The 19075-nt window shown below is 44.3% G+C and overlaps 1 protein-coding gene across 2 annotated transcripts; it reads left to right on the top strand.

Annotated features, from left to right (window-relative positions):
- Window positions 1–633: 633 nt before the first annotated feature.
- atp2a1 (ATPase sarcoplasmic/endoplasmic reticulum Ca2+ transporting 1) lies at window positions 634–17912 on the top strand. Of its 2 annotated transcripts, XM_068727974.1 has the most exons (26): window positions 634–790; window positions 896–1032; window positions 2187–2204; window positions 2750–2832; window positions 5715–5819; window positions 7408–7546; window positions 8769–8849; window positions 8937–9022; window positions 9687–9842; window positions 10627–10768; window positions 11309–11475; window positions 11583–11671; window positions 11781–11883; window positions 11982–12113; window positions 12310–12435; window positions 12588–12806; window positions 12952–13063; window positions 13161–13384; window positions 13510–13730; window positions 13834–14036; window positions 14370–14455; window positions 14607–14740; window positions 15444–15561; window positions 16023–16140; window positions 16489–16529; window positions 17590–17912. In XM_068727974.1, the coding sequence occupies exons 2-25, from the start codon at window positions 915–917 to the stop codon at window positions 16491–16493; spliced, it is 2985 nt and encodes a 994-aa protein (XP_068584075.1). In that variant the 5' UTR covers window positions 634–790; window positions 896–914; the 3' UTR covers window positions 16494–16529; window positions 17590–17912. The 2 variants fall into 2 exon arrangements, with proteins under 2 accessions (XP_068584075.1, XP_068584074.1); XM_068727973.1 differs by lacking the exon at window positions 16489–16529.
- The last annotated feature ends 1163 nt before the right edge of the window (window positions 17913–19075 follow it).

Below are 19075 nucleotides of genomic sequence, written 5' to 3'. Positions count from 1 at the left end.
CCCAGCGGTTTCTAACCTAAGGGTCAGGCCCCTCCAAACGGTCGCAATGTGAATCTAAGGGGTTGAGAAATTGCACTGTATACTGTAAGCTAATCAATGTGTTTTTATAGGAATTCATTTGTAAAGTAACTAGTACAATACTCAAGCGAAGTACCTGAAACTTGTACTTACCGAACAGTATTAAGTAAATGTACTTAGTTACTTCCCACCACTGGGAAAAGTCTTTGCTTTCCAGGAAAATTAGATATGCATTGAGGAATATTGTGTCAACATATAAATAAGACTATTTACTTTATTTCGAAAGCTTTCTTTTTTTTTTGACATTTCCTTTGTGGCTTGTTTGTACCTCTCATTCACAAAGCCGTTGTTGCCCCCGAGCATGCATGTTCTCTAGTGCACATCTTATTTCCAGCTTGCCGGGCAGTAGACCCCTCTGCAGTTGTTGCCCTCCCCTCCCCCCCCCCCCCCTGCCCCCCTCACACCCTCACCACCACCCTGCATATTCTACAGGGCCATCCCTGCCCACCTATTTGTGATGTTCTCAGCCAATGAGGGGCCAGTGCATGGTGAGCAAGCACCAATGAGGCCACTTTTTCATCTGTATAAAACTTTTCAGAACAGTTTGCCGGGTTGCACTTTCTGTCAGTTCAGGGCTCCGAGAGGAGAGCAACAGCTCAGAGAGAGAGAGAGAGAGAGAGAGAGAGAGAGAGAGGGGGGTAGAGAGAGAGAGACAGTGTGAACGCAGGGGGGTTGCCAGTTTTTAATCCCAAACCCACACTTCAAGAAAGTGGTGGGTGAACATTTGAGCTTCACTTTGTTTTTACTGTCAGTGTCAGGCCGGCCTCAGACTTGATGTGACTGTTTCTGTGTTCTCTATCCCTTTTTGTTCCCGAAGCCTCTCCGTTTCAGCGAGGATGGAGAACGCACACATGAAAGAGTCGCCAGACGTTCTGTCTCACTTCGGCGTCTCTGAAGAAAGCGGCCTTTCGCCTGAGCAGTTCAAGAAGAACCTGGACAAGTATGGCTTCAACGGTGAGGGAGATGGCTGGCTGGATGGATGGATGGATGGATGGATGGAGCATTGGAAGTGTGTAAAGAAAGAGTAGTGGTAGTAGTAGAGTCTCAGGATGAAGGAACATCCATGTGTCTTTGGATTTAGCTTGGAAGAGAGAGTGGAAGCCATAGAGGCAGAAACACAGAGCACCTGTGAGGTTTAGCAAGAAGAACTGGCACAAACACACTGAAGGGGAGGAGAAGCAGTGATGAACTGGCACTGTGTGATGTTTTTGATGAAGGTCTAACTGCGGGAAACAAAGTGTGGAGGGGGGGGGGGTTGTTTGTGGAGCAGGTGTATCAGAGGTTCAGGTTTCTGACAATCGCTACTGGCTTTATTCTTGATTGAAGATTCTTTATTTATTAGTGAGTTAGAGCATGACAGCTCAATCGACTCAAGGTCAACCTACTCGTTTGCCTCTCACACAGTAGCCTCCCTCTGTGGGATGGAGGTGAGCGGAGTCTATTTGTTGAGGAAGGCCATGAAATGCAGATGAATGCCCTAAGAAAATGCGTGTAAGAGGACCTTTTGTCTTTTGTCAAACTGAGTAAAATCAGGCATTTGAGAAAACACCTGCATCATATGGGCAATTTAAACTCGTCACAGCGGGGGAATGCACGGGCATAATCATCACTAATGATCTCTCTGTTGTTGTTGAACAGTGTCCCTTGAGCTGGGACACCTGAATTACGTCGTGAAAGTTGTTATTATTAATTGTGTAATTATGTATATTTAAAATGCAGATTTGTATCAAAAACAAGAGTAACTTGGAGTTTTTACCGCCTTATCATTGCGATAAATCGTGCTCAACAGGTTGCAGTGAAAGTTTGGCATCTCAGCAGATAAATGGATGTTGACAGAGTAACAAAGTAATTAAGGTAACTGTAAAGGTCAGTTATTAAAGTCACATTATTTGTGTCATAAACTGGCAGAGGTTCAAGGAGGCCTTAACAAACCAGCTGCTTCCTAACATTAATTAAGCACTTTGAGTCCTATCAATAGGGCAGTAGATAATAGTTCCTGTCCGGCGGTTTTGATTATTTAAATGTGTCAAAAACGTTAAAAAGCGAAATGTGTAAATGTGGTGGTCATCTATGCTTTATTAATATTGTTTGTCTCTCTTCCCCCACAGAGCTGCCAGCGGAGGAGGGTGAGTCTCAAACACCTGCTTTTCAATTATTCATGTTTGAATCACATGTCCTTTTAACTTTGTGCCACCCGGACACACCTGTCCCTCTCACTTCCTGTGGCGACAAGTCACACACTCGTTTACCCGACACCTGTCAGCGGCTTCTTCTTGCGGTGCCACTGGTTGTTGTGACCCTAAGTACCACTAACATGTTCACACGACTCAAGAAATCAGCTGATCCAAGTCTGTTTGTCTTTGGAGATGTTGGATGTATGACTTCTACAGTAACCCAAAACGAATATGTTTCTTTGTACATTCTACTATATTAACTCGGCCCAAAGATTATAGAAACTAGTTTGAACAAGATTGCCATGGAGATCATTTAGGTGGCAGATATTTGTTGGCTTCATCACAATCAATGCTTCTCCTGCTGATGCAAAAACACGTACATTATTGAGATTATATTGACATTCCATTACACTTATACCATGTAAATATATACAAGTACATACACAATTGACTACACACACTTCAATGCTGTGTTTGATGTATATTTTTTTTAACAGGAAAGACCATCTGGGAGTTGGTGGTGGAACAGTTTGAGGACCTGTTGGTCAGAATCTTACTGCTGGCCGCCTGCATCTCTTTTGTGAGTTTGCTCACTTTTTCTCTTTTACATGATACGGTGTGTTTGTATTTGTATTTTCATTGTACAGTACATGCATGCAGGGAGCCTGCAGAGGCTTTAGAACACGGCCATTGTGTATTTGAGGATCGTACGGTGAAAAGACAGACGTTTGTTGGAACTAGATCACCGATGACGTTCTTTTCCTTCTTAACTTTTATTTTAAAGAGTCTGAATAACCGAGTACAAACAATAGATGGAACAAGCATCCCTCATGAGTATGAAGTGTTAAAACAAGAAAGAAAAGAGTCTCATACCTCTCAACATAACAACAGTTTGTAATGGTTTGCCACAAAATATGATTTTATTATTAGATGACACGACTATATTATTATACAGAAGATAAAATAAAAAAGTGGTATCAGTAATTAAAGCACTTTCATGCTCCCACTTGTCCATAACAAGCTCCACCAATTAAAGGGTTATTTATAAGTCTGAATGTGGGGACTCCCATCATCCTGCTAGAGAGAGTCAAATACTAGCTGCTCAAAGTTGTTGCAAATAAGGAGAGCATTCATTGCATCTAAACGTGGCGTGACGCTGATGGAGCGCCTCACGGACCTGAAGTCTAATAAAGTAAAAGCGAGTGAGGTTCAGGCTCAATAAAGAACCTGACGATGACGGTGAGGAGTGCAAACTGTGAGCTGCATCTTTTCTGACCCTTCGCCTGCTTTGTTTGTCACCACACACACACACACACACACACACACACACACACACACACACACACACACACACACACACACACACACAACACACACACACGCTCGCTCACTCACTCGGGCCGACAAACACAACGAGTGCATCGCTGAGTTATTAAATTACATTTGGGCCCATGTCCTCACTCTCATCTATACCAGGAATCCTCTCTCTCTCTCTCTCTCTCTCTCTCTCTCTCTCTCTCTCTCTCTCTCTCTCTCTCTCTCTCTCTCCCCCTCCTGCCCTCCGCTGTTGCTCTCTCCAAAACAGTTTTGTGGAGGAGAGAAGGCTGGACACATTGTCTTAATCCTCGATCTCTGCCCTCCGGCCTCCCTGCTCAGCTGTCACTATGGCCTTAGAAGGTCTGACGGCTGTGTGTGTGTGTGTGTGTGTGTGTGTGTGTGTGTGTGTGTGTGTGTGTGTGTGTGTCTGTAGGTGTGTGTGTGTGTGTGAAATAGAGAGAGGAAGAGAAAGAGAAAGAGAGAGTGTGTGTGCACATATGCATAGCAGGAGCTTTATTTTAAGAAAGTCTCAAGCCAGGATGAGAAACTGTATCCTGAGACAAAGGTCAGGGATGGAAGGAACGAGGGATGGCTTGCAGCAGCAGGAGAGAGTGAGAGGGTGAGGGAGGGATGAGGGGGGGGGGGGGGGGGGGGGGGGGGGGGGGGGGGGAGTCGAGGATTGGGTTGCACAATGGCATTGTTTGTGTGACAAACGAGGGCAATAGATTCAGAGTCGTATACGGTTTCTAAAAGCGAGAACACTAAATGCTGCAGACACACGCTCATCCTATTCATACACACAGGAATGTCCCGCCGCTGCAGCGCGCTGACAACCTCTGACGCTCACTCTGGAGATCGATTGTGTCTTTTGAAGGGAGGCAGGGTGAAGACAGGCTGGAGAGCGTGAGCGACTATTTTTGGAAGAAAAAAAAAAAAAAAGGGTGAGAAAAGATGTGAGATGAAGAGCAGAGCGAATGAAAAAGCAGATTATGGCGAGGAGGAGCAGGGAGCTAGACGTAGAGAAGGACGGGCCTCTCTCTCTGGTCCGCCGGCCTGCAACTAATCTGTGTCAATGTCAACACGGAGGCTTTCCGAAACAGACTCGCACTCCCGCTCACACGTGTTGGACCGTAGAGTCACATGAAGAGGAAAGACTTCACACACAGGATGACATAAGAGATAACAATGACACATTTGATCCAGTGATGGCTGATAACTGTCAGAAATAGATATAGTCCGTTCTCTATTCCGTTTAATGCTGACCAGTAAAAGACGATACCGTCGGCCTGACCAACAGGTGCACACAACAGAGTATCGCCAACAGTCATGAAGTATATCAATAACTCAAGATTAAATCTGTGTAATTATCTGATTAACCTTTTCAACCTCAACAGATCCACGAGTTGATCCTTCCTTAAAAAGATGTCCAAACACACAGACCTTTAAAGATTACAAATACGGAATATGTGTATATAAGTGTATATAAAGGACAATACTTCATGATAAAATGGCGCTGTGATTATTAAAGTGAAAAGATAAAAACACAACCTTATTGGGGCGGCAAATAAGGGCTTTTTTCTATCATTTCCCCAAATTATTGATGCCAGAAAATTGTAAAAACACCCATTACCAGTTCCCAGAGCTCATGTCTGTATATAGCTTGTTTTATTCAACCAACAGTAAAAAGATCCAAATTAATAAATAAAGAAAGGCAGAAAATCCTCACATTTTAGAAGCAGAAATCAGAGAATGTTTGGCATTTTTTCTTGATAAATGACTTTGACAAACGATTAGTTGATCATAATTGTTATTTTCTGTTGATTGACTAATCATTTTGACTAATTGATCTTCGGGTTTTGGACCGTCGGTCTATTTAAAGGCTTCACTCTGGGAACCTGTGATGGGAATTTGGTCACAAAAATAATTGTTAGTTGTTCCCTCTGAATGGTAACACGTTTTGTTTTGTTTAAACACACATTGTATAATAAAAGGGAATAAAGTCTGAGATTTGTAAGTGTCGCCTCACTTCACACAAATCCTAAACATCATGAAGTAAAAGACATTTTCATTAAAATGTTGCATTCTGACATCCTCCTCCTCCTCCTCCTCCTCCTCCTCCTCCTCCTCCTCCTCCGTCTCTTTCAGGTGCTGGCTCTGTTTGAGGAAGGTGAAGAGACAGTCACTGCCTTCGTCGAGCCCTTCGTCATCCTCCTCATCCTCATTGCAAATGCTGTCGTTGGAGTGTGGCAGGTCAGTCACACACACACACACACACACACACACACACACACACACACACACACACACACACACACAGAGGAACAATCACAAGGACACATACCTGCCCCTGAATGCTGTCTTTTACACACACACCTAAATAGACTTATACTTAGCAACAGTCACACACAATAAATCACACAGGATGGACGGCCTGTCCAGGTCGCGGCCCGTGTCCTTTACAGCGAGCTCACGGGAGCTCGGGAGTTCGAGGGAGTCCAGAATGAGAGGCATGACGTCAGCCGGAGGTGAAAAGGCCGAAGGTTAAGCCAATGGAGGGGGGGGGGGGGGGGGGGGGGAGGACTGGGACCCTTGAAGGCTCAAACCACAGTCTGCTTTGTTACGATCCACAGTAAAAATACAGAGAGAGACGATTGAGTTACCACAGGCCTGAGGGGAGTGTGTGTGTGTGTGTGTGTGTGTGTGTGTGTGTGTGTGTGTGTGTGTGTGTATGTGTGTGTGTGTGTGTGTGTGTGTGTGTGTCGAGGGGGGGGGGTTCATATGAATCCTGCGGCAGTCATTTGGAAACTATGCACAAGGATTCACACATGGGGGGTATGGGGGAGAATGGAGAGAGGGAGGGCGGCGGGCATCAAGTGGGCTTTACACTTGGAGGCGGTGGAGAGCGGCCTCGGAGGAAAACCACAGACTGAAGCCAGCATCAGTCTGATGGACTTCATCAAGCTGCTGAGCAGCAGACGGACTCCTCACGCCGCAAACACACACGGCGGTCACTCAAGAGACTCACGCAAAAAAGAAATGTCCTCGTATTTATTCATCTAAATTGAATAGTCTTTTCTTCCCGTAAAACAAAATCTGAAGTGTGCTTACGAAAGCTAGTACCAAACTTTAAACGACCAGTGTGTGTATGTGAATCAAAATCTAATATTATTTGCTAAATTATTTGCTGATGTTGCCAAAACATTCAATCAAATCTGACCAAACCAAACCGTCACAGTCCTGTAGAAGCAGTTCAGCTGAGTTCAGTTGGTTTAAACATGATTTTATTTTCCCCCGAACTTCCTCTTTGATTGTTGTCAATATTTTATGTTAAAGAGAAATACTTAAGGCGCCAGAAATGCTTCTCGAACAAGTTTTTTCAAGGGCTTTAAATAGACCAAGTAGTCAAATATAAGCCTCAATGATTTCTCTATCTTTGTCTGCACTTTATGCAAAACCAAGAAATATTCATACAGTGTTTTACCTCAAATGTAATGCAGACTGTAGTTGCTATCGCTGTTTAATATGACGTTACAGGGAGCCGCCAAAAAGACAGGAAAAACCTAAAATACAAGCAAATTCATCAATATGACAAAAATGACCTCACACAATCTATTCAGGTTATTTTGTCCACCAATTTTAACTTGTACAACTAAATAGGTTATAGCTCATGTTTACCTATAGAGTCACAATGATGGTATGTTTCACACTAATCCAGGAGGGACGGACACACCGGCAGAGTTCATCTTGAGTAGTTATGCTCAGGGAGGTTGTGGTATTAACATTGATAGTTAGTAATACTAATGTTCTACGTTTTGTTCTGTGTGTATTTTCACAACAGGAGCGCAATGCAGAGAGTGCCATTGAGGCTCTGAAGGAGTACGAGCCTGAGATGGGGAAAGTTTACCGGTCGGACAGGAAGAGCGTGCAGAGGATCAAGGCCAGGGAGATCGTTCCTGGGGATGTGGTGGAGGTTTCCGGTAAGATTCCCAAAAGTGAAGGAGCTGTTCAGCCACTGAGAACGCTCCAGGAACAGTCCAGTGCAAAAAAAATAGGAGGTGCAGCAGCAGTGAATCCTCAGGGTCACAGAATATCTATACTTGGTGCAAACAAAAGGTGCACAGGAAATCCTGTCACTTCAGTGTTAGAAAGTGACTCAAAGCAATCTACAAATATGCAGACTATAGCCACACAGGGTTAAAAATGAAGCCCGACTTCCTGAAACTAACCCTTCAGAAGAGAGGACTTGTGTCCTCAGGAGATGAGTAAGCAAAAGAAGCAGCAGCTGACATTGGGACATTAAGTAATGAGAAAGTCTGGTAAAGTAAAAAGCTTTGGCTTGTATCTGAAAGTCAAATCTTGATGTAGTGGGTACTATATACTCAGAATAAACTGTAATAATATTCAGAACGCACTTTAACTATGTAGCACGTACTAATAATTAAGCCAAAGCTCATCTCTGCGGCTTATTCAGGACTTCTCAACCTTGACTCTAGACAGCAAGTGTTTTACGGACTGACTCTGAGTTCAGAGGAATGATAATGGACTCCAAGCTGGAGCTGGAAACATTTCAGACGGATGACTTTTGCACGAAAACTCTGTTTGACTCCTGTTTTCACATAAAGAAGAAACGCTTCTGGGTTCATTCGCTCATATACTTCAAAAGAGTCACATGCATGTATGTGTGTGTGTGTGTGTGTGTGTGTGTGTGTGTGTGTGTGTGTGTGTGAGTGCATGTCTCCTGATGTCCTTGAGAATGAACATGGGCCCTTTTAAGGCAGTCACAGAATAAAGGGGTGGAGGGGAACTCAAGGAACTTACTGCGGGAAGAAAAAAAAAAAAAACAAGCTTGAGTATAAATACACTTAATATCGACGGGCGGCTCGCTGCTCTGTCTCTCCCTCTCCCTCTGTTTGCTGTACACCTGTTCTTTTCATTTCATGATCTCCCCAAGGTCTCCCTCTCCCTCTGTCTCGGACTGTGGTATCAGTTTTCAACAACAACACTATCCATCCAGACAGTTTTCAACAACAACACTATCCATCCAGAATGCTAAAACCAGTCAATCAACCCTTCCACCCCCCCCCCCCCCCTCTTCCTGCTGATAGTCACACTGATATGAAGCTGTTTGTACCGTCATCCTGCCACAAAAGATGCTAAACAAATCACAATGGTCTGATGAACTTTTGTGTTTGACCCTAGTTGGTGACAAAGTGCCAGCTGACATCAGGATCATCTCCATCAAATCCACAACCCTGCGTGTGGACCAGTCCATTCTCACCGGTAGGTATCTGGGGGGAAAAGACAGACATGATGTCTTTTTGATGTCCGCTTCCTCACCTGACCACCTCCCCTGTGTGTCTCCCACAGGTGAGTCTGTCAGCGTGATCAAACACACTGACGCCGTCCCAGACCCCCGAGCCGTCAACCAGGACAAGAAGAACATGCTGTTTTCCGTGAGTCTTTTTTATGAGAACTTTTCCATCTTTCTGTGACATACTAAATAAAGCTCCTGTTGTTGTTTCATAATGTCCATGTCTTTTTCAAAATGAGGACCCCTGAATCCACCCATACATGCTCCAACTAGCTAGCAGCTTTGTTAGCCTAGCGTGCAATGCTTACATGCTGAGGTTTAGCAGATTTATTGTTATGTTCAGCATGTTAATAGTAACTGTATTTGTATAGCACCTATAAATAGAGTTTACAAAGTAAAGTAAAGCAAAATAAAGGCAATAAAACAACAGAAAGCCCAACAAAAGCAAGACAAACTAAGAAAGTAAACATACAACATACAATACAGTACAAAAGATGAAATAATAAAACCAATCGACAAACATATTAGACGATAAACATATTAGTTACCCTGCTAGCATTTGCTAATTTGGACCAAACACCAAGTTAAATTAAATTTAATGGCAATTTCCCCAACATCTGTTGAGACTATTTCACTAAGAAACAAGCCATCACCAATGTCAGTAGGATTCATCCTCTGGGGATCATGAATGCATGTACAAAATGTCATGGCAGTCCATCCAATAGCTGAGATATTTCTGTTTGGTCCAGATTGACTAACTTTCTATTGTTTTTTTTGTTCTCCGTTTCTGCTAAAACTCTGTTCAGGGAACCAACATCGCTGCAGGAAAAGCCACTGGTATTGCTATCGCAACTGGCGTCTCCACTGAGATCGGAAAGATCCGTGACCAGATGGCTGCCACTGAGCAGGAGAAGACCCCTCTGCAGCAGAAACTGGACGAGTTTGGCGAGCAGCTCTCCAAGGTGGGTGAGGCAGACAGACGAATCTGAAACAGTCGTTATCTCATCTCTCATCTCATCTCATCTCTCATCTCATCTTCACCCGCTTATCCGAGATCGGGTCGCGGGGGGGCAACAGCTCCAGCAGGTGGACCCCAAACTTCCCTTTCCCGAGCCACATCAGCCAGCTCTGACTGGGGGATCCCGAGGCGCTCCCAGCCCAGTTTGGAGACATAGTCCCTCCACCTGGTCCTGGGCCTCCCTCGAGGTCTCCCCCCAGCTGGTTGTGCGTGGAACACCTCCCAAGGGAGGCGCCCAGGTGGCATCCTTACCAGATGCCCGAACCACCTCAACTGGCTCCGTTCCACGCAAAGAAGCAGCGGCTCTACTCCGAGTCCCTCACGGATGACCGAACTTCTCACCCTATCTCTAAGGGAGATGCCAGCCACCCTCCTGAGGAAACCCATTTCGGCCGCTTGTACCCGCGATCTAATTCTTTCGGTCATGACCCAGTCCACATGACCATAGGTGAGGGTAGGAATGAAGATTGCCCGGTAGATAGAGAGCTTTGCCTTGCGGCTCAGCTCTCTTTTCGTCACAACGGTGCGGTAGAGCGACTGCAATACCGCCTCAGCTGCTCCGATTCTCCGGCCAATCTCACGTTCCATTGTTCCCTCACTTGCAAACAGTCGTTATCTATTTATTAATTTAATAAAAAGAGGACTAATACTGTTTTAAATGACTTAAGATGGGACATGTGTATACAAACCAAATGTCTCAGACATCCCTCTGCCTGCCTGTCCTCCAGGTCATCTCCCTCATCTGTGTGGCCGTGTGGATAATCAACATCGGCCACTTCAATGACCCCGTCCACGGAGGCTCCTGGATCCGCGGGGCCGTCTACTATTTCAAGATCGCTGTGGCTCTGGCTGTGGCTGCCATCCCTGAAGGTAAACCCCCGGGATTGTCTCAGATTCGTCTCGTGCAGCTCTCCTAATGTGACGCTCCATTAAAAATCAAATGAGAAACCACTGGCTGATTTCCTCAAGGTATCAGCCTCGAATCAGAAACCTTTTTAAACGATTAAATACTGTGGGGCGCTCGCTGTCACATCAGAGTCAGCTGCAAACGATGCTCGTCACACACCATGGTCTGATGATGCCAAAACGACGACATCATCATGCAAAGACAGATGCCACCATAATGTCACTAAACTGGACACTCTCCAGACCTTCACCCCGTTGTCAGAGTTGATTTTTGCCAAGAATCTGAACACAGATCTGACTGAGGGGTTTGCAGCAGCCCCCTCCCACAGGAATACCTCAGTCTGGGTGTCATCCAGCTGATGGGTTTAGGAACCACAACTGTTGGCAACTGGCTGGTGGTTTTTGAGCAGACACGGCGGATCATTCTTTCTCGTCACTAAGTTCTTCATAATGTTTATTTCGTTCTGTACCTCCCTGCCTAATCTCTCGCTCCGTCCACCGCAGGTCTGCCCGCCGTCATCACCACCTGCCTGGCTCTGGGAACACGTCGCATGGCCAAGAAGAACGCCATCGTCAGGAGCCTTCCCTCCGTGGAGACCCTGGGCTGCACCTCGGTCATCTGCTCCGACAAGACCGGAACCCTCACCACCAACCAGATGTGTGTAACAAAGGTAGGTTCACACTCAGCACCCCAATATCACTTTCAATCCAGATCGGTGAAATAAGAGCGGGTGTAATAGACATGTGTGTGGGTTTTTTTTTTTTTGTTTCCATGCAGATGTTCGTCATTGATAAAGTCGACGGTGACAATGTTTCCCTCGGTCAGTTTGACATCTCAGGCTCAAAGTACACCCCTGAGGGAGACGTGTAAGTGTCAAAGACCCTGCACACACTTAAGCACCATAACCCATTCTTTTTTTTGGACGAAATATCTTATTTAATTCTAAATATTTTTTGACAATCTTTTTTTCACCAGTACAAGAAACGGCTCGTCTGTGAAGTGCGGCCAGTTCGACGGACTGGTTGAGCTGGCCACCATCTGCGCTCTGTGCAACGACTCTTCTCTGGACTACAACGAGGTCTGCAGAGCATTCGGGAGAATTTGCGTTCATGATGTTCGTGGGTTAATTGCGATTCAAATGTAACGTTTGTTCTGTCTTATTGCTCCATGGTGCAGTCCAAGGGTATTTATGAGAAAGTGGGCGAGGCCACTGAAACAGCGCTGTCCTGTTTGGTGGAGAAGATGAACGTGTTCAACACTGAAGTGCGTGGCCTGTCCAAGGTGGAAAGGGCAAACGCTTGCTGTTCTGTAAGTCTACACAAAATATTCCATAAAGTATGTATCCTGTATACAAGTCTAGTGTAACACAGTGGAGAATTATCACAAGTTTGCTATAGAAAATCAAAGGTGATAATAAGTCAAAAACAATAATATGGGCGAGACTCAACCTTGATTTGAGATCATTTTCCTCCAGTTGACTTTCTTCTTCCTCATGTTCTAACAGGTGATCAAGCAGCTGATGAAGAAGGAGTTCACCCTGGAGTTCTCCAGAGACAGAAAGTCCATGTCAGTGTACTGCTCTCCTGCCAAGTCTGCCAAATCCCCCGTAGGAAACAAGATGTTCGTCAAAGTGAGTGTGTGACACAAGACATACAGTAGGACACTTCACAGCCTCTAAATCTGAAAGAATTGACCGAAAAGAAGTTCGATGAATCAAATTATATATATCATTCAAATACCATATGCTGATGATGTTGCTCGTTACGTTAACTCTGTCTACAGGGCGCTCCAGAAGGTGTCATTGACCGCTGCGCGTACGTTCGTGTGGGCACCACCCGGGTACCCCTGACCAGCTCGGTCAAAGACCACATCCTGTCAGTCATCAAGGAGTGGGGCACCGGGCGGGACACCCTCCGCTGTCTGGCACTGGCCACCAGCGACACACCTATGAGGAAGGAGGACATGAACCTGCAGGACGCCACCAAGTTCGTTGACTATGAGGTAGGCGACTGACGAGGAAATAAAAGACGCACCAGATATTGTACAAGAAGACAGTATCTCATCTGGGATTGTGGATATCACTAAAACAGTTGTTGGGGTGTTGCTGTAGTCTACACTGAACATGTCGCGGTCCTTCCTTCTCCAGACTGACTTGACCTTTGTCGGCTGTGTTGGCATGCTCGACCCTCCCCGTAAGGAAGTCATGGGCTCCATCGAGCTGTGCAGGGCTGCTGGCATCCGTGTCATCATGATCACCGGTCAGTAGGCGCAAAACACACTCTCATCTCATCGTATAAGAAAACAAGCAATCTCTGGAAAGAAAAAACACAAAATCTTCATTTCTGTCCTCCCCAGGTGACAACAAAGGCACAGCTGTGGCCATCTGCCGTCGCATTGGCATCTTCACTGAGGATGAGGATGTCACTGGCAAGGCCTTCACCGGCCGTGAGTTTGATGACCTCGACCTGTACGATCAGAAGATCGCTGTTCGAAAGGCGGGCTGCTTCGCCCGAGTGGAACCGTCCCACAAGTCTAAGATCGTTGAGTTCCTGCAGGGCTTCGATGAGATTACCGCCATGGTGAGCAGAGAAGATAGAGAGCGTACACTTTGTTGTTTCTTGTGCTGAAAAACGGAACGAAAACCGTTATCTTAAAGTTGAGATGGGCAAAAACCATAACTTATCTCCCTCCACCCTTCACCAAGACTGGTGACGGAGTAAACGATGCCCCCGCCTTGAAGAAGGCGGAGATTGGCATCGCCATGGGCTCTGGCACTGCCGTTGCCAAGTCTGCCTCTGAGATGGTCCTGGCTGACGACAACTTCTCCTCCATTGTGTCCGCCGTAGAGGAGGGCAGAGCTATCTACAACAACATGAAGCAGTTCATCCGCTACCTCATCTCCTCCAACGTCGGCGAGGTCGTCTGGTGAGCACACCCTTGCGTAGGCGCAGGAGAGGTGCGATAACAACTTTTACAAGAGAGTCAAAGACGAATCAAAATCGCTGTGCTTCCTCTCTCCGACTCTCAGTATCTTCCTGACGGCCGCCCTGGGTCTGCCCGAGGCTCTGATCCCCGTCCAGCTGCTGTGGGTCAACCTCGTGACCGACGGTCTGCCCGCCACCGCGCTGGGCTTCAACCCTCCTGACCTGGACATCATGGGCAAAGCCCCCCGCTCCCCCAAAGAGCCCCTCATCTCTGGCTGGCTCTTCTTCAGATATATGGCCATCGGAGGTAAAAAAAAAAACGCATTGTGTTCTTGCTCGCTCTGCAACTCCTCTGTTGTGGCAATTTAATTGAATTTTTGTCTAAAATGGCCTCCAACCATTTTTGATAGAGAATGTTCGTCTAAATGATGTTGTTGCCATGGTAACACATCCGCCTTCTGGCTCCAGTGCACCGAATTAACATCGATTTCTTCAACAGCGACTTCATCAGAACCCCTCTGGCCGTCATCAAACGATTAACTTCCACACGTTTATTGAAGATTGTGGATTTGATCTGTTGGATGAATACTTAGATAAATAAAAAAGACTTCTTTATTTAACACATTCATTTCTCTTCCAGGTTATGTTGGTGCTGCAACTGTCGCAGCAGCTGCCTGGTGGTTCCTGTACTGTGACGAAGGCCCAATGGTTTCCTTCCACCAGCTGGTATTCAACACTCTATTATTTGTGCACTTTTTCCTACAAACTGTGCCCGATCACGCTGCGTACGCCGTCCAGCTGCTGTGACTAGAAACCTTTATCTCAGCCTCTCAGACTTCTTTATTAGGATGTTATGTCTCCGTCTTCCCCCCCTCAGACACACTTCATGCAGTGCAGCGAGGACAACGAGGACTTTTCTGGGATCCACTGCGAGGTGTTCGAGGCCGCCCCCCCAATGACCATGGCTCTGTCTGTGCTGGTCACCATCGAGATGTGCAACGCTCTGAACAGGTCTGACGACACGGTCAACTCGCGCTTCCTGCTGCGCACTCACCCCGACGCCGTCAATGAGCAATAGACGATATTCTGCTCAGTGGTGTCAAGTAACTAAGTACATTCGCTCGAGTAAAGTACACTTTTAAAGTACTTGTGTATTTCCATTTGATGCCAAGTCAGAAGCACTATTTTTTGGTCGAAAAAGTACTTTTACTTTTGACATTTTAAGTACAATTAACTGATAATACTCCTGTACTTTAATTTATATGGGGGGTTAAAATGCAAGACTTTAAAACTGCTGTATTGGCACTTTTACTTATGTAAACTACATGACAGTATTTAAAAAGAAAGTTAAAATTAGCTCCCAATAACAACAGAATAAAGAGACGCAGCAGTGATAGTAATGCATTTATAAAACATACGTCAACATTACACTCATCTGGGTCACTTGTTCTACTTTTAAAACGTATAAAACAGAGGCTATCAGGATCATATGTGATATCCCCATAAGTAACTATGATTATTATTATAATCAACATATAAATGTGTCACATGCTCATTCTTCACGTCCTTTTGTTCTTATTGTTTTCTTTATTTTCCTACATTCACATGCCCTCAAACATGTTCAGTCTGCATTAATGTTCCCCTCCACCTCCCCCATCCAACCCCACCTTCCTCCTCCTTCTCCTCCTCCTCCTCCTCCTACCTCCACCCCCAGCTTGTCTGAGAACCAGTCCCTGGTGCGCATGCCCCCCTGGAGCAACGGCTGGCTGGTGGCCGCCATGAGCCTCTCCATGTCCCTTCACTTCATGATCATCTACGTCGACCCCCTGCCCGTGAGTCCGGCCTCCTGCACCACAAAGACAAACATTCATCTCCCTCGACTCCTCCCTCACACACACACACACACACACACACACACACACACACACACACACACACACACACACAACCTCCATGTTGCCATTGTTTAAATACTTAACAGATGATACACCGCTCAGCTGCCCAAATTACTGACAGAAGTGGGATTTAAGGTGGCATACAATCAAACCAGCTGCTCAGCTTTGTGAACTCCTAAAAGGGTGTGATTGTTTTGTTTTTTTTATGTGAATTTGTATCTTCACCTACAATAGTGTGAAGATACAAATTCACAGGAATGACACCACATTGTCCAGAGGGAATAATACAACAGGTATTCACACCAGCGCTGCCGTTACTATGACTTCACAGCTGGTTTCTTACTGGTCGTCGTGCTTCTAGTTTGGCAGCTTTGACCCGACGTTGCTCTCGTCCACAGATGATCTTCAAGCTCACTCACTTGAATGTGGAGCAGTGGTTGATGGTGCTGAAGCTCTCCTTCCCAGTCATCCTCATTGACGAGGTCCTGAAGTTCGTGGCTCGCACATATCTGGAGGGTAAGCTGAACAACTACACGTTTCCTTCATTCTGTACCTGTGTGACATTTGTAAAAGTCACTTTCCTGGAACAGACGTTAACGTGACTTCATCCTCCTTTAACATTTAAACCTGAACCTGCTCTACGAATGTCTCCATTTTATTGATTTGTAAGAAACATATTGATTAATGGAATGTTATGGAATAATTTCCCTCCCACTTAAATGTGTGATTTGAACCTCTTTTTTCTTCTTCCTCACAGTTGTAATGATCTCCCACCCTCTTTCCTCTAATCTCTGTTCACTCTGATGACATGTATCTAACGTTCCTCTCCTTGGATGCTCTTTTCCACCTTTCCCTCTCTGACAGTCTAAACCTATTCCCCCTCCTCTACACCCCTGTAACTAAAGGTATTCCCCTGACTCATGCTCGAGGTTTAAGCGCTCTGCATCGGGCACAAACGTTTTGTTGGGTTCTTCTCTGTCTTGCAAATCTTTCTGGACTAACACATTTGGATCCTGAGTGCAGCTGTTCGTCTGGCTTTACATCTGTCTTGAATTGCCGGTAGAAATCTAATATTTGATCTCAGCATCATACATAGTAGTTGCATTGTTGGTGTTTATTATTTGAAGTTTGAAAATGTTACTTTAGCTTATTGCTTGTAGATCCGCTCAGAGTAGAAACATCAACATTACGATGCATTCAATGTGTTCAAACTAATACCGTGCATTTTGCTAAAGAGGTGAAAATGTTGCTGGATTATATATATGCTCAGTTGCTGTTGTGATTGTGTAAAAGCAGCCTTCTATTAATTTGATTTTGCTCATATAAAAACCTAATTTTTTTTACTGAGTTTAACTCAAATTTATATTTACATTATACTGTATTTTAACTAATGGGCATTATTTTCCCCTGCTATGTGAAACTGGTGTTAGGCTCAATAACTGACTAAAAATGTATGAAGATTTGATTTTGGGAAATATGCTAGTTTGTTTTCTGGCCTAGAGAATCCATACATGCAGGAAACAGGTGGATGGATGGTTTAATGTATGTATCGGATTTATTCATTTATTTAAAAAAATGAATAATTCAGAAATGTAAAAATGAGATTCCAGGAAGACACTGGTCCCAGCCAAGAATTTGGTCCCATAAAAGAAGCTAATTTTCTTCTTTAGACTTTGCATTTTGTACACATTAAACCAAGAAAATATTGTGTTAATCAGTGAGTTTAGGAGGAGCTGGAAGACGTTTTTTTTGTTACCTTTGACAGAGACATGCTATCTGTTTGGTCATGCTAAGCTAAATAAGCTAGGATGGAGGAACAGTGTTAATCTCATCATCCAGCTAACTCCAGGCAACAAATCAAATGAGCATATATCCCAAAACAAACTCTTCACTCAATGCATTTTACTACTGGACCTCAGCACACTGCCGTCACCTCACAGCTGACCTGCTTGTTTTCCTCTGCAGGGAAAGTCTAGAGGTAAAGAGCGACAGAGCGGCTGAAGCTGAAAGAGAAAGAGAGAGAGAGAGAAAGAGAGAGAGAGAGAGGAGACGCAGAGGATGGAGAGAAGAAGGCCGAGCGCTCCCTCTGAAGGAGCGCTCGGCCAACAGTCACTCATCAAAACATCTAGTGGCATGAAAGCAAAAGAAAACACATACGCCATCTGAAAATACACCAAAAGAAAGCTGCAAAATATTTTTTTCTGTGTATGTACTGAAGTTAATATATAGGTGAGAGTTATTAAAACTATCGTGTTGATTCTATTCTTAAAGAATAAAGATATGTATTAAAGAAAGTCTTGGATCGTCAGTTTTTTAATATATATATATATATATATATATATATATATATATATATATATATATATATATATATAAATAAAATGCCGTTAATAGATGTTGAGCGCTATTACCTGACATTAATTAAGCTTCTGTAATGCAACAGAACACATCAATAATAATAATAATGATGAGGTAAATAACTGAGTAAACAAGGTGTAACTGAAAACTGAAGTCCTCTACAGAAGTGTTGCATTAAGGTAAAAACAAACACATTTAAGAACGTAGTTTGGTTTATGACAGTTGTTGCACAAGTGAGACAGTTACAGCTATTATCACAAGTTACAACTTGATGTACAAGTCTGTATTAATACTTCAGTTCATAGTTAACTCTTTACAGTATTCAGGGCTTTTTGTAACCACTTATAGCCGATGATAAAGTATTTTGTATTACTTTCAAGATCATGTATTTCAAAATAGATTAAATGTAAATGATGCAGTATATTAAAGTATATTGTGTAGAGAAATATATTATTATGCACATCAGTCTTTTACATTTCCTTTGACCCTTTTTGCATATCAGGCGGCCCTGCAATGGAGCTCCGAGCACAGGGTTGAGAAACTTTATCTTAATATTTGAACGATCAAAGAGAAGATTGTGTCTTTACTTTCCAATATGTATGAACACAAAACAATCTGCAACACATTCACATTCCTTCAAAGAGTTTTTTTTCTGAGCTTCTGTTTAAATCCACAATCAATAATGAGCTTGAAGTCTCGATCCTTTTGCCTTACAAAGAAGATGCAAAAGAAACGTTTGCTCATCAATTAGTGATACAGTGAGACAGGGAGCGTTGGAATGTTGAGTGTTTTGCTGGAATCATGTCAGTTTTAACAGAAAAACATTTGTGTTAGTAGAGGAGTCAACACGTTACTGGATGCAAGACAAAGGGAATGTGAACAACATCATCACTTTGGTAGCAAAGCAAACCGTCTGTTCGGCTTCAGTCACCGAACCGTCACCTCACCAAAACAACGTCTCTTTAGGAACAGCGAATGTTAGGAGTGCTGATGATCCCAGTGGTCACGACAGTGTTTCACGTGGTTGGTTGGTCCTTTTTGGAGAAGTTAAATCTCGGTCTGTGCTCTTTGGTTCCAATATATATATATCTAT

Source organism: Cebidichthys violaceus, unplaced genomic scaffold (assembly GCF_023349555.1).
Source record: "Cebidichthys violaceus isolate CVI_PGR_0920_01 unplaced genomic scaffold, fCebVio1.0.p SCAF_40, whole genome shotgun sequence".
NCBI lineage: Eukaryota > Metazoa > Chordata > Actinopteri > Perciformes > Stichaeidae > Cebidichthys > Cebidichthys violaceus.
Note: the sequence above shows the minus strand (reverse complement) of the source record. Positions and strands in the feature narration are given on the sequence as shown.

Bases quoted from the DNA above. Each gene is read 5' to 3' on its own strand.
- atp2a1 (XM_068727973.1), top strand. From the start codon at position 915: ATGGAGAACGCACACATGAAAGAGTCGCCAGACGTTCTGTCTCACTTC. The intron at 10,769-11,308 runs GTAAACCCCCGG...CGTCCACCGCAG, and splicing joins TGTGGCTGCCATCCCTGAAG to GTCTGCCCGCCGTCATCACC. The intron at 14,456-14,606 runs GTATTCAACACT...TCCCCCCCTCAG, and splicing joins TGGTTTCCTTCCACCAGCTG to ACACACTTCATGCAGTGCAG.